Source organism: Podarcis pityusensis (genome assembly GCF_964106645.2).
Source record: "Podarcis pityusensis genome assembly, chromosome: Z".
Classification (NCBI taxonomy): Eukaryota; Metazoa; Chordata; class Lepidosauria; order Squamata; family Lacertidae; genus Podarcis; species Podarcis pityusensis.
The window spans coordinates 22,933,891-22,947,234 of NC_138044.1; the positions used below are offsets into that span (position 1 = coordinate 22,933,891).

The following is a 13,344-nucleotide window of genomic DNA, read 5'->3' on the forward strand; positions in this document are numbered from 1 at the left end:
TGGCTATCTGAATCAGCTGTTTGTGTAGTGAGGTTTGGGTATAATTCTTTGTGTTCAGATAACTGAGATTTCAGATGAGCATTCTGATAGTGGGACCTGCATGTATTATGACGGAACTAAGGTATGGGGAAATTGCTTCAAAAGAGGGGAGGAGGGAGCATTTGTTTAGAAAGCACAGTTTGTAGGTCAGTGTTACATCTTCACTTGTCACAGTATATTGTGACAGTGAAAGGGATCCAAAATTTATTCTCAAATGCTGGGAATTTTGTGACTTTGGAGGGCATTTTAATTCTGAAAATCCACCCCAGCCCATATTGTTACACATATACTATATACATTTAAAGTCTAGTACAAAACTCCATTTCAAAGAAAGGTCCTGATTTGGGTGTTTGATCAAGGTGGCCTTTTCCAACATCGTATTTGCTTTCGATCAAAGAACCTGTAAGCTGAATGCAGTCTTTGTTTCTGGTGCATGATCCACCAGAAGCCAGATATTGATTCTCAAGCAGCAGTGCTGCTACTGACAATGATCTCATAATTGTATTGATTTCAAGGAATGCTCAAATGTAGCACAGACTTGGCATTTCCTGCTTAGCTTCCTCTAACACTAGACGGGGTTAAGCCAGGAATGCCATAAAGGTGAAAGTTAATACAGTCTCCACATAAAAAATGAAAGTGGGAATTCTATATGGAAGCCAAAGAGTGTTCTCTGTTTTCTATTTCAGTCACCTCCATTGCTGTCAAGACATTATCCTGCGTAAAAGCAACTCTGAGAGCTGGGGATTCAGCATAGTTGGTGGGTTTGAAGAAAACAAAGGGAACCATCCATTCTTCATTAAAACCATTGTGCCTGGAACACCTGCTTTCTGGGACAGAAGACTGAAGTATGTACATACACTGTTGTTTCTATTACTTTTGCATTCTTTATGAAATATCTGGTGTTGCAAGGTAATGACTCTTTTTGATAAAACAACTGCCCCGGTTACTCAGAGTGAGATGGGTTTTTCATAAGAGTGACTGGTGAGGGCATTTTATCCCATAACACCTGTTGCAGAAACAGAGAAATTTCCAATTTTTAGGAGAAGTATACAAAGCCAGAGAAATAAATCTCTCTGAGATTTGGTAACACTGTTGTGTTCCTGTACTGCGTTGAATTATCTAATTTCTCCCTAATTACTGTAATGAAGGCTGCTTAGAGGTATGGACAGATTTCTGAATTATGCAGTGGGACAGCTACCGCACAATGGCCAAGTTCTTTGGGCTCATGAGCATTTCTAATTATTTTAAAAGGTTAACTAGCAAGTCTGTCATTTTTTGCTAAGCAATGTACTTGATGTTTTAACACAATCAGTGCAAACAAATTGCTGCTGTACCAATAGGGACATATATCAAGAGCATTACTAACAGTACTTTTGCCTCTTTCTTTGACTAGATGTGGAGATGAAATTGTGGCTGTAAATGGAGTGTCTGCCATGGGAATGAGCAATGCTGAATTGATTCCCATGCTGAAGGAACAACGGAATAAAGTAACTCTTACTGTGGTGTCCTGGCCTGGAAGCCTTGTTTAAGACGTAAACTCAGTATAATTTTGGGACTACTTTGGTACCAGATTTCAAGGCTTTGAGTGATGAACCAACCAAAGAAACAGTGAACTGATTTAAGATGGCTTTTCTCAAGGCTGTCACCTGGAATCCTATTCCTATGCCAAAGGCAAACTGCTTATTTTATTTTTTATTTTATTTTTTTACCCAGCTTCCTGGCAGACAGAAGCCATGCTTCAGTGATCAGTTAACGTTTTTGTTATGTAACTATTGGATGTTGAACATATGAAATCTAAACTGCAGCCTGTTTCTCCTCAACTCACATTTTAATCCCCCGATAAACTGCTTTGGAGTTTATTTTTACAATCAAGGGGTATATAAATTTTATGAAATAAAAATAATATATATATATATATATATATATATATATATATATATATATATGAGTACAAGAGAAACCTGTAAAAACGGTTTTCATGATTACTTATGGCTCCTGGTAAATTCAGTAAACATTGGCTAATGACGTGGGTGGCGCTGAGGGTTAAACCACAGAGCCTAGGACTTGCCGATCAGAAGGTCGGTGGTTCGAATCCCCGCGACAGGGTGAGCTCCCATTGCTTGGTCCCTGCTCCTGCCAACCTAACAGTTCGAAAGCACGTCAAAGTGCAAGTAGATAAATAGGTACTGCTCCAGCAGGAAGGTAAACGGCATTTCCGTGTGCTGCTCTGGTTCGTCAGAAGTGGCTTAGTTATGCTGGCCACATGACCCGGAAGCTGTACGCCGGCTCCCTCAGCCAATAAAGCGAGATGAGTTCCGCAACCCCAGAGTTGGCCACGACTGGACCTAATGGTCAGGGGTGCCTTTAGCTTTTAACTTTGGTAGCTTTAAAGATGTTGATAAATAAATCCTCCAAGTCATCATTAAGGTCTGCCTTACTAAAACTACCATCCCCTTTTCATGCTTGGTAGAAAGGATATGTTAATGCCATCTTTTGGGTAAGAATCACAAGATGTTCTTCGTCCTTTTTTTCTGCTCTTCTGTGCCTTGTTGAACTTGAGACCATTTGCAATGTAAAGCTTGTCTCTGAGCATTTGTGTTTTCTGTGTGAGGACGTGATGCACTAGTGTGATGCCTACAGCACCAGCCTTCTTCTGCTTGAAGACAGGATCTTTATTGCTGATGAGAATGAACTGAAGGACCAATGGAATAATGTTCCTGTTGATGCATTAGCAAGTAGAGATCTCTCAACATTTATTTGTGTTACTACTGCTTGTTGCAATTCAGGCGCTAGGTGGCAAGTTGCATCTCATTCCCACTGTCTCTCTGAAAGAGTTGGGGATTGGCATCTAAAGCCAGTAATGGGAAAATTCTGCAACTTGAAGAAAGTTGAATGGATGGCCCCTGTACCAAGAACAGAGACTGTGTGCAAAGACTGAATGTAAGAGAAGTCTGACAGGACTTTCAGTGAACATATCATAGAACCAAAATAAATGTAATGGCAGCAGACCCATGTGCAGAATTAAGCCTGCTGCAGAACTGTAAAATACTGTATGTGTAAATTTAAACCCTAACACCCCTTCTCACAACATACTTTTTCAAAAAAATTATGGCCATGCTTATACTTCTGGTCACATAACTAGCAGGGCCAAAATGGCTTAAAAATAATAATATGATGGAGGGAAATGTATGGTTGCTGGAAAGCATGCAGATCCATTCAGAAATTCTGTGTTTTAAATTGTCTCCTCTGCATCCCCCACTCCCAACTTTGTAAGGGATCTTGCCACTGTACTATCTAGTTGTGCCCTTGTGGAAGGGGAGACAAATAGCCGTTATGACAATTTTGTGTAGCTTAGGGGGGAAACCCCATCAAAGCCTATCCATTCCACTCTTGTCCTTTTCCCACCCCACAATGTGATGATTTTTTAAATGGCATTACTTCTTTCAGTATTAGGGCTCTCCTGCTTCAATGTTTTAGTGTTTAAGATCCAAGTACGAAGGAACATTGGAAGCAGCATTCTACCAAGTCAGAACATTGGTCCATCTGGCTTATTATTGTCTACACTGACTGGCAGCAGTTCTCCAGGGTTTCAGGGAGGAGTCGCTCCCAAACATAAAATGCTGGGGATTGAACTTGGAGACTTCTGCCTGCAAGACAGATGCTCTAGCACTAAGCCGTAGCCCTTCCCTGCAATTAGGTATAACATTTTTTTGCCAGAGGCCTGCTGTTAAAAGTTGGATGGCATGTAGAAATTGCTGGGCCAGACAGTTGATACAGAAGTATGGCATCTGCAGGTAAATTTCAGCTACGCAGTTACCAAGTACACCTTGCGGGGTGGGTGGGAATGGAACTCCTAATGTTGACAGGACTGTGGATTTCAAACTTAGTAAAGATATACTCTTCTTTCCTGGGCAACCACAGTTCCAAGCTGGTCTCCAAGTGTAGCCTCATTTCCATGATTCTATTAGCTTGATTGTAGACTAGAGACAGCAAGTTTGAGGGAAATTCCATAAGGATGGCAGTGTGGGGTGCTCCTTTGTTGTTCTAAGATTGTGGTTTGCTTAATGTGAGTCTCTGACCCTGTGAAAACTGCTTGCTTTACCTGCATTCTATAGGGCAAGTGTAATGCTTAAAATAACTTTTGGTCCAGCATTTCTGTATACAGTGGTACCTCGGGTTAAGAACTTAACCTGAAACTGTTCTTAACCTGAGGTACCACTTTAGCTAATGGGGCCTCCCACTGCTGCCACGTCACCGCTGCGTGATTTCTGTTCTCATCCTGAAGCAAAGTTCTTAACCCGAGGTACTATTTCTGGGGTAGCAGAGTCTGTAACCTGAGGTACCACTGCACTAGTATATGTAACTTGTATAAAATTAGATTGAAATCAGACTAACAGCTATGCGTGAAATACAAGTTCAGTGGTCAATTTTCAGGAGGAGCAGTCCATCAAATCTACATGTTTAAAGAATCCAAAAGGACCCGAGGAATGATTCAAATTGCCATCTCTGATTTAAATGTCTTCACTGCCTCATTTGGGTGTTGCAAGCTGTTATTGCCATGTGTGAGAGGACATTGATCTAATGGGGCATGCAATTTTCATGTGGGTGAGGTGTTCCTGCAAGTCACAGCATCAATACTGAGTGTAAATGTGGTTTTAAAAGGAATCGCCATTTACATCTCGTTGCAAGGGGTGATTACAGAATCCACAAGACCCAAGGCAGAAGCCAGGAGTAATATTTGTCTCTTGCAATGACTGTAGAAAGGAAATTGTATGCTTTTTCCAAATGAAGGGTATGTGCTGCCTCAGCAGCACTATTTCACTATGTTGTCTTATTTCAAGGTGCCTTTAACAATCACCGGTAAATCTACATTGTTTTGCACCAAAGAGATTATGGTACATTGTTAACAACTGTTATTATTTTGATGCATTTATAAATTATTCTGAAGTTATTGAAGCTGTTTTGATGATGTGTTATTCTGATCATATTGGCTCTCCTAGCACGCAGCATCCCTACAACTAGCTTCTAGCTTTTAGAAGTCAGACTCTAAGCTAGCTATCAGCTAGCTTATTGTGATAATTTAGTCATAATACTTGCCTTTTTTGGACAAAGCTTCATGTGGCTGTTACTGTTCTAAAAAATAAAAGAAGTCAATGATTTGCCAAGTATTGTCCTATATTCTAAATGCATTAGTTTGCACGGAAGCTATCTCCTATAAGAAGCCATGGGATCTCACATGTAGGTAAATAACTGCCTTTTTTTGCTGCCAGTTTTATCTCTCCAAAAATCTGTGAATGTGATCTTCTTTCAAAAAGTGGAAGCTTGTGTGCATGTTTGGTTGCTAATCATTTCAGCCGTTTAATGTCTCAGGGGAAGAAAGTCGCTACAGACAATCTGGCTGTAAAAGTGTCACTATTCTTTTTGGACCACAGATTTGCTCCTTCATGAATCCTGTCCATTTCTCTCCAGTATACCTTCCTCATGACTTCTCTTTCTTCTTGCGCTTGTGATGCTTGTGGCTTTCACATTCTTTGCTCTCATGCTGCTTACTAGGATTGGACAAAAATACAAGAAGAATTAATGCTTTGCTCCTTATCATAGAAATACAACAGAATCCTTGGTGGCCTTTAAGCAAAACTCTAAACTTATCTGTCAGATTTTCTAATATTGTACTGCCAACATCTCAATGCAAGAGAGAATATTATAGTGAAAAAGTAGTTTAAAAATGGAGAGGCAGGTGATTGGATGCAAAGCAATGTTATGCATCAGCTCTGGACTACAGCCATCCTTTTACAGAAAAACTGGTCTTAGAGCTCTAACATCAAGAGGCCTTTTCCACATGCTGGGGAAATGTTCCAGTAGGAACCTGAAACACATGGTATTTCAGGAGGATCAATCAATAAGAGACTGACATAACACTGATCAGTGAATTTCTGCCTCAAGGGGTTCCAGTTACAGATAGGTAGCCGTGTTGGTCTGCCATAGTCAAAATAAAAAAAATCCTTCCAGTAGCACCTTTAAGACCAACTAAGTTAGTTCTTGGTATGAGCTTTCGTGTGCAAGCACACTTCTTCAGATACTGAAGAAGTGTGCTTCAGATACTGAAGAAGTGTGCTTGCACACGAAAGCTCATACCAAGAACTAACTTAGTTGGTCTTAAAGGTGCTACTGGAAGGATTTTTTTTATTTTGCCTCAAGGGGGAAACTGATGGGAATGCAACACACACATACCCAAGTCAATTTTATCACAGCTGTGGGGCTCTCACAACCATTGCTGCACCTGAATGATGCAGTAGCTGTCAGGTATGCTCCACATCTTTGTATTCCCAAGGCTAGGCTACAGTTAACAACCTCTATGGGGCTGTCCTCTAGTGCCTGGAAACTTCAGCTAGTGCAGGAAGGAGACTGAAAAAATATATATTAGTATGAATCAGACTGGACCACAGTTTAACCCTACATAATTTAATGCTATTTGGCCTGATCCCAGCTAGAGGCTCCAAACTACCAATGGGAAACCCCTTGCCACCATGATTTGTGTTTGCCTGCTTCCTCTTTGTCTCTGTGCCTTTGCTCCAGATGATGGTCTTCTTGCTCTCTACTGTGAAAGCCCCACACAAAATCATAACTACATTCTTGGCTATAGTAACCATCCCTTTCATCTTCACTGAAAGGAAAGAATGAGGAATAGTCACTTGGAGAAGAGACTTATTCTAACAAGAAAAAGGTTTAAAACACTGTTCTCTCTGCAGTTTCATAAATAGGTCACAATATTTACCTACTGGAACCTCATCATAAACCCAGTTGTTTCAAGAAATGTAAACAGTTGGAAAGTTGATCACAAACCATGTGAAAACACCAGAACCAACAATTTTAAAATTTCTTCCATTGTTTTAGCAGGTATGGGCATTCCAATGATAGGAAGGGTATAGTAAAAGAGCTCCTGCCCCAACCCTCCCCCAAAGATGGATGGCCAACGGCTGAACCAAGTCAGAACAAACCTAAGTCAGGAAAGGTGAAGCCAAGGAGGGCTTCCAGAAATGTCCATGCAAGCCTGGCAGGCAAAGCCTATTCCTTTACAGAAGCATAGTCAATAAATCTTGCCCTAGTATAAAATTTGTCTGTAAACATTCAGTTAAAACCAAATTGATATTATAGTTGTCCATTCTAACATGAAATTCCTAGATAGTGACCTCTAATGTTTTACTATCATAAGTTTAGCCACTGACAAGAGAAATAGGCTTAAGTCTTAGGGTGTTAAAACCTTAGTGTCCATTTCTGAAATATACAGCAGGACCAATCTGGGGTTGGGAGTCAATAATTGATTCTATAACCAACCAATATCTTTAATTATTTTGGTCTATAAGGACCTTTGGGCAGGTCTACCACATGTGGTAGAGAGATCCAGCCATCCCTCCTACACCTATTACAGCCTTTGTCCATTCTAAATAATTATAGATAGAAAGGCCAGATTGGAACACAGTTTACCCCTACATAATTTAATGTTCCTTGGCCTGATCCCAGCTAGAAGCTCCAACCTACCATTGGGAAAAGCCTTACCACCATGATTTGTGTTTGCCTGCTTCCTCTTTGTCTCTGTGCCTTTGCTCCCAATGATGATATTCTCGCTCCCAACTATTATCTCTACTGTGATAGTCCTGCTCAAAATTGTAGCTGCCTTCTCTGCTATAGTAATGATCCCTTTCATCATCACTGAAAGGAAATAATAGTGAGTTAGAGAAGAGGCTTTGTCTAACAAGAAGAAAATTTCAAACACTGTTCTCTTTTCAGAGTTTCATAAGTAGGTCACAAGAGTTACCTACTGGAACCTCATCATACACAAACTTGCTTCAAGAAATGTAACAAGAAATGAAAACACATGGAAAGTTGGTCACAAACCATGTGGAAACCCCAAAACCCACCTTTTTAAAAACTGCTTTACTGTTTTAACAGATACGGGCAATTCCAGTGATAGGGTTTACAAAAAGAGCTCTTGCCCCGACCTTCCCCTCCCCTCCCCCAAAAATGGAAGGACAATGACACAGGAAAAAAACCCATGTGGTAAAATGGCTAAACCAAAACAAACCCAAGTCAGAAAGATGAAGCCCATAAATTCTTCCAGAAATGTTCACGTGAGCCTGGCAGGCAAAACCCACAGTCCTTCACAGGAACATGGTCAATAAGTCTTGCCTGAGTAGTGTAGTTGTAGTTCTAATGTAGTTCCTGCCTAGGGTGAAACTGTCACTGAGGGAGCTGAGGTGGTTTCGCCTCATGGGGCCAGTGCAACCCCTCTAGCTGATCCAGAAGGATACCATGGTCAGTGGTACCGAAAGCCACTGAGAAATCCAGCAGAACTAGGAAACAGCTTTTACCTTTGTCCCAATGACCAGTGCGAGATCGACCAGTGCGACCAAGGCAGTTTCAGTCCCATGATGAGGCCTGAATCCCGATTGGAAGGGATCCAAATGGTCCGCATCCTCCAGGCGTGCCTGGAGTTTTTCAGCAACTGCCTGCTCAATCACCTTGCCCAAGAATGGAAGATTTGAGACTGGGCGATATTTCACCATAGTGACTGGGGTCTACACATGCTTTTTTGAGAAGTGGTTTAAAAACCACTTCTTTCAGCGAGTCTGAGAAGACTCCCTCACAGAGGGAAGCATTCACCATCCCGCAGAGCTTTTATGAGCTAGGATAGGCAGGGATCAAGGAGACAGGTGGTCGGTTTCACTCATCCAAGCAGCCTGTCCACATCCTCGGAGGTAAAAGACCAATCCCATGCAACTTGACTAGACTGGACTCTAGTCCAGCACTCTCCCGCCCCGGCCCTGCTCCCATGGTGGAGTCCACCTTTTTCCCAATCTGAGTGACTTTATCTGCAAAAAACTGCAAAATCATTGCAGGAGATTTTAGGGTCCTTACCAGGCCCTGATAGCATTAGATTGTGAACCACCTGAAAGAATCTCCTGCTGCTGTTTTCTGCAGATGCAACTGAGGCGGTGAAAAGCTCCTCTTCGTGGTTGCTATTGCCACTTGGTAGCGTCGACGTTGAGCTCTTACCCATGTCTGGTCAGATTCAGAATGAGTTTTCCACCACCGGCGCTTTAGCCGTCTCAGTGATTGTTTCATCACCCTCAGCTCTGGGGGAAACCACGGGGCTGTCCGGGCTCCATGCAATCAGAGAGGGCGTTTCGGAGTCAGACAGTCTTCTGGGTGTTGAGTTTTGTGCCCAGTTTCATGCTTCATAAGTCTGCTGTACCTGTAGCTCCGGTTCCATTCCAACATAAGAAACACCAGCACTTACTTGTATTCACTGGTGGCAGATGTCCAGTCACAATCTCTTTCCCCTCTTGAGCCAGAATGTTCCCAGTGAGTGCTCTTGGAAATATTGGAGGCTGTAGTCATCCATGGCATGTGAGATGTAGAAATGGGAGGCTAGCTGATAAAACCCGAAGCTGTGGAGAAGGAAACAGTCTTTCACCACCCAATTCAAACAACTGTATGATGGAGCTGGCATGTGCCCTGGTCCTCCACAACATCCATAATGGAACTTGCAACAAACTCTCCACATAGATATAGCCAAGAGAAAGTCCTTCCTTCCTTGCTTTCTGTCTATCTCTTGAAAGAGAACTAGGCACAACTGTGTAAGCTGTCCAAGTCATATCTATTGCAGAAGTTAACTGGTGCTTCAGTGGAGTAGCTGACGAACAATGCTGATTGGAAACTCTCAGGAACTGCTTCCCTAACCCCTAAGGAAACTGGAAGATTCTAAGAATCCACCCTTGAAGCTTATTCAATAAGTGCTAAAAGCAATGGACTGTACAGAAGTACAGTTCCAGAAAAAGGCACTCATCTGACACAACCCTTTTAAAAGATGTAGATTTTGTGTTTTGTGGCCCAATGGTGGTAAAAGGCCTGCTCCATGTTCCAGAAGTCTTTGCCCCTTATGAAGTGGACACACAGAGCAGAAAATAAAAGCACGGCTGGGCTAACAGATTATATCTATGGTACTGCAACAGCCTTTGGCTATAAGCAATAAATTTGACTGACTGACTGACTATATCTAAGGTATAGGGGACTGACAACGCAAAGCACTTTAAAATCTAGAACCAGCCTGGCCAATGGTTGGGAATGATGGGAATTGTAGCCCAAAACATTGGGTGGACCCCACCTATTTGACTGAAATGAACACAGTCTCCTTTCTCATCAGCATTGCCCAGCTTCCTACACAACTCTTAGAATCATAGAATCATAGAGTTGGAAGAGACCACAAGGGCCATCGAGTCCAACCCCCTGCCAAGCAGGAAACACCATCAGAGCACTCCTGACATATGGTTGTCAAGCCTCTGCTTAAAGACCTCCAAAGAAGGAGACTCCACCACACTCCTTGGCAGCAAATTCCAATGTCGAACAGCTCTTACTGTCAGGAAGTTCTTCCTAATGTTTAGGTGGAATCTTCTTTCTTGTAGTTTGGATCCATTGCTCCGTGTCCGCTTCTCCTCCATGTTAGCTCAGAGCAAGTATCAGTATCTCCCACTTGTTAAAATCAAGGCTTGCATTTGAAACATAAAGCGAGTGATTCAAGTAGCATCAAAATGTGGCTAACATGAAACTGTCTTATGGGTACAGAGGGAAGAGTAACGCAGTGAAATCTGCAACCAAGTGTTTGAAACCCTGTTTGGCTTTGCATATAAGGCCACTGCCTAGAAATATATGGGTGTGTGGTGTGCAAGAGCTCAGCAAATTATTCAGATGTAGATATAGAGCAGTATTAATATGCAGTTCCTCAGCAGCAGATACAGAACTGTGCTAAAGCCATCCACTTCCTACAAAGTAAGGAGAGAAGCAAGCATTATGTCTTCATGGAGGATGGCAGGTGCTTTGGCATGTTCCTGGCAAACATACCTGGAAGCAGTAACTGGCTAATAAAATTAAGCATGGGCAACATGTTAAAAGGGTAATTACACTGACTGGTGCTGGTATTTTTCAGGCTGCATGTGGGAACATTTGTGATGGTGTGTGGGAAGGTGCAAGTATGTGCAAGTGAATTTGGGAACATGTTAAGGCCAGGAAGATCAGGCAGGGATATGCAGGAGAGAAATCTCAGGAATATTGTAACATTCATGACATCCCCCCCCCCCCACACACTCCAGGCTTTAGCAGTTGGTGGGAGAATGAACAAGGCAAATGCTACAATGCAGGAGATCACACAGGAAGGGGCAGCTCAAACATGGCTAGCATAGAAGGCACATCATGGGGCATAGTGGCACTCCAGCTCTTCTACACCTGCCAGTTTGCAGAGGTTAGCATTTAGTGGCATCTCATATCCAAGCGTAGACAACCTGTTGGCAGTCATAGAAGATGGACCTGCCTGGGCTCTGAGATCTTCAAGGGAGGCCATTATCAGGCCTGCCACCCTCACAAGCATGTTTGTTTTATATTTTATATTTTAATTCTACTAATGTAAAATTGTTTTTTAAAAAACAGATTTCTTTTTTTATATATGTTTTTAGCAGATTCTGTTTTAGTTGTAAGCTGCCTTGAGTCCTGCCAGAGAAACATGTGGGATATAAATACCGTATTGGCCCGAATACAAGCCGCCCCTGAATATAAGCCGCACCTTTAAAATTGGAGGGGGGAAAGAAAAAAAGAAAAAATATTCTAATAAAAGCCGCTCCGTTCCTCACTGCTCCTGGCTGCATATGGGGGGGGGGAGCCGTGCAGCGTTGCTCTCTCCCTTTCTGGCCTTGGGGGAGAGGACGGGGGACTACATGTGGGGTGGGTGCTGCTTTGCCGCACTCCTGGCGCTGTTTGCCCTGCACTCCTGGCTGCATACTGTAAAGTCATGAATATAAGCCACACTTTAACTTTTCATGGTTGGAATTTGGGGGGAAAGTGAGGCCTATATTCAGGCCAATACGGTAAATATAACAATAATTAAATAGAATGGTCTAAGGCTGCCCAACAAGAAGTGAGTTGGGAAATCCACATAACCCATAATGGGTAGCACAGGACACTAACTGATTTCAGGCAGCATGTCTAAGGGGCTCACCTGTGGATTTGTAGCCAAATGGAGGTGGTTGGCTGTTGCTGTAGCTGGCAGACTGGCTTTGAGAGAGAGAGAGAGGGGGAGGGAGAGAGAGAACACAACAACAACTGGTTAGTAATATCTAGTCCCCCTGTCACCCATTCAGAAAGAGAAAAATTAAAATCAACTGTTCTAAAACAGAGCATCATTGTCCCAACTCCCTTAAAGAGCTTCTCTCTTATTGACTGTAAGCCACCTCTTCATCAAAGGTGCTGATTCTTTCCTAGTCCTACCATGCCATCTCTCCTAGCTACTACCGCTTTCTTGTCTATCCACTAGGAGTACAACCTAGGAGTGTTGAGTATGCAGAGAGCTAGACACAAGAATACTGAAGAGCCCTGTTGGATGAGACCACCTAGCCCAGCATCCGGTTTCCACTTTGAACACCAAGATACCTCTGGGAACCCTACAAGCCAGGCATGCTATCACCCTCTCCTGCAGTTCCCTCCTCCCCAAGTGACATGCTGCCTCCATAAATATGGACGTCCATTTGATTATCATGGCTGATGTCCACTGAAATCTGTAAAGTTCCCCATAAATTTGTCTAATCTAGCCTTTCCCAACCTGACACCCCTCCAAATGTTTTGGACTCTAAGCATCTGTGGCAATTACCATGCTGACTGAAGGAAGATGGGAATTGTACACTAATACATCTGAAGGTTGCACCAGATTGGGGAAGATATAGTCCCATTGTAAAGCCATCTCCACATTTTGCCAAATGAACTCCATAAACTGACAATGTGGGGAATGAGTGTGTAAGAGTTCTTAATCTAAGCTCCCTGTCTTTTCTTTGTACAAACATTTTTGCTCATGAAAAACCTTTCTCTCCCCCCCTCCAGGCCATTTGCAGTACATTAAAACCAATGAAACCAGTATACACAAAATAAAATCCAAATATCTAAAACCCAGGAAAACAGAGAAAAACTAAATCCTTAAATCTCATAATTAAACACCAGCAAAATTCAGGAAATATAAAAAATGCCTGCCTAAAAGCTGTTAGGGGCAGGCCAGTCTAACTTATTGTGGAAGGGAATTCCATATCTTTGGGGAGGGGGGCTGTCACAGAAAAGGCCCAATCTGCCTTCCTACCAAACTAACCTTTTCTGCTGATGGGACACAAATCAGGACATCACAAGATGACAGTAACCTATGGTGAGATGAGACTGTGTTTCAGATATTCCTGTACAGGTAACAACTAGCATCTAGAACTGGAACCAGGAAAG

General features: G+C 42.5%; 3 protein-coding genes and 1 long non-coding RNA gene across 21 annotated transcripts in view; 3 read left to right on the top strand and 1 right to left on the bottom strand.

Annotated features, from left to right (window-relative positions):
* The window catches only part of LOC308467980 (ligand of Numb protein X 2-like), a 44,157-nt gene extending 42,210 nt beyond the window's left edge, over nucleotides 1-1,947 (top strand). For 2 of the 3 annotated variants that reach the window (XM_080989811.1, XM_080989810.1), the window contains exons 9-10: nucleotides 726-884; nucleotides 1,433-1,947. In XM_080989811.1, the coding sequence (XP_080845937.1) occupies nucleotides 726-884; nucleotides 1,433-1,568 (295 nt within the window). In that variant the 3' untranslated portion in view covers nucleotides 1,569-1,947. The remainder of the gene's footprint in view (nucleotides 1-725; nucleotides 885-1,432) is intronic. The other variant, XM_080989809.1, reaches the window with a different exon arrangement.
* Nucleotides 1-5,204, top strand: part of LOC308468082 — a 42,612-nt gene extending 37,408 nt beyond the window's left edge. The window contains exon 2 of the long non-coding RNA XR_013981455.1: nucleotides 4,379-5,204. This is a non-coding gene — a long non-coding RNA (uncharacterized lncRNA). The remainder of the gene's footprint in view (nucleotides 1-4,378) is intronic.
* The window catches only part of LOC308467995 (tigger transposable element-derived protein 1-like), a 147,924-nt gene that overhangs the window by 122,814 nt on the left and 11,766 nt on the right, over nucleotides 1-13,344 (top strand). The window lies entirely within an intron of this gene.
* Nucleotides 5,373-13,344, bottom strand: part of LOC308468015 (pre-mRNA 3'-end-processing factor FIP1-like) — a 28,055-nt gene continuing 20,083 nt past the window's right edge. For 7 of the 16 annotated variants that reach the window (XM_080989915.1, XM_080989917.1, XM_080989906.1 and 4 more), the window contains 4 exons: nucleotides 13,220-13,268; nucleotides 12,086-12,137; nucleotides 7,597-7,749; nucleotides 5,373-5,588 (listed from right to left, as the gene is read on the bottom strand). In XM_080989915.1, the coding sequence (XP_080846041.1) occupies nucleotides 5,482-5,588; nucleotides 7,597-7,749; nucleotides 12,086-12,137; nucleotides 13,220-13,268 (361 nt within the window). In that variant the 3' untranslated portion in view covers nucleotides 5,373-5,481. Of the gene's footprint in view, nucleotides 5,589-6,270; nucleotides 6,445-7,596; nucleotides 7,750-12,085; nucleotides 12,142-13,219; nucleotides 13,269-13,344 lie in introns of all 16 variants that reach the window. The other 9 variants (XR_013981406.1, XR_013981407.1, XM_080989914.1 and 6 more) reach the window with 9 other exon arrangements.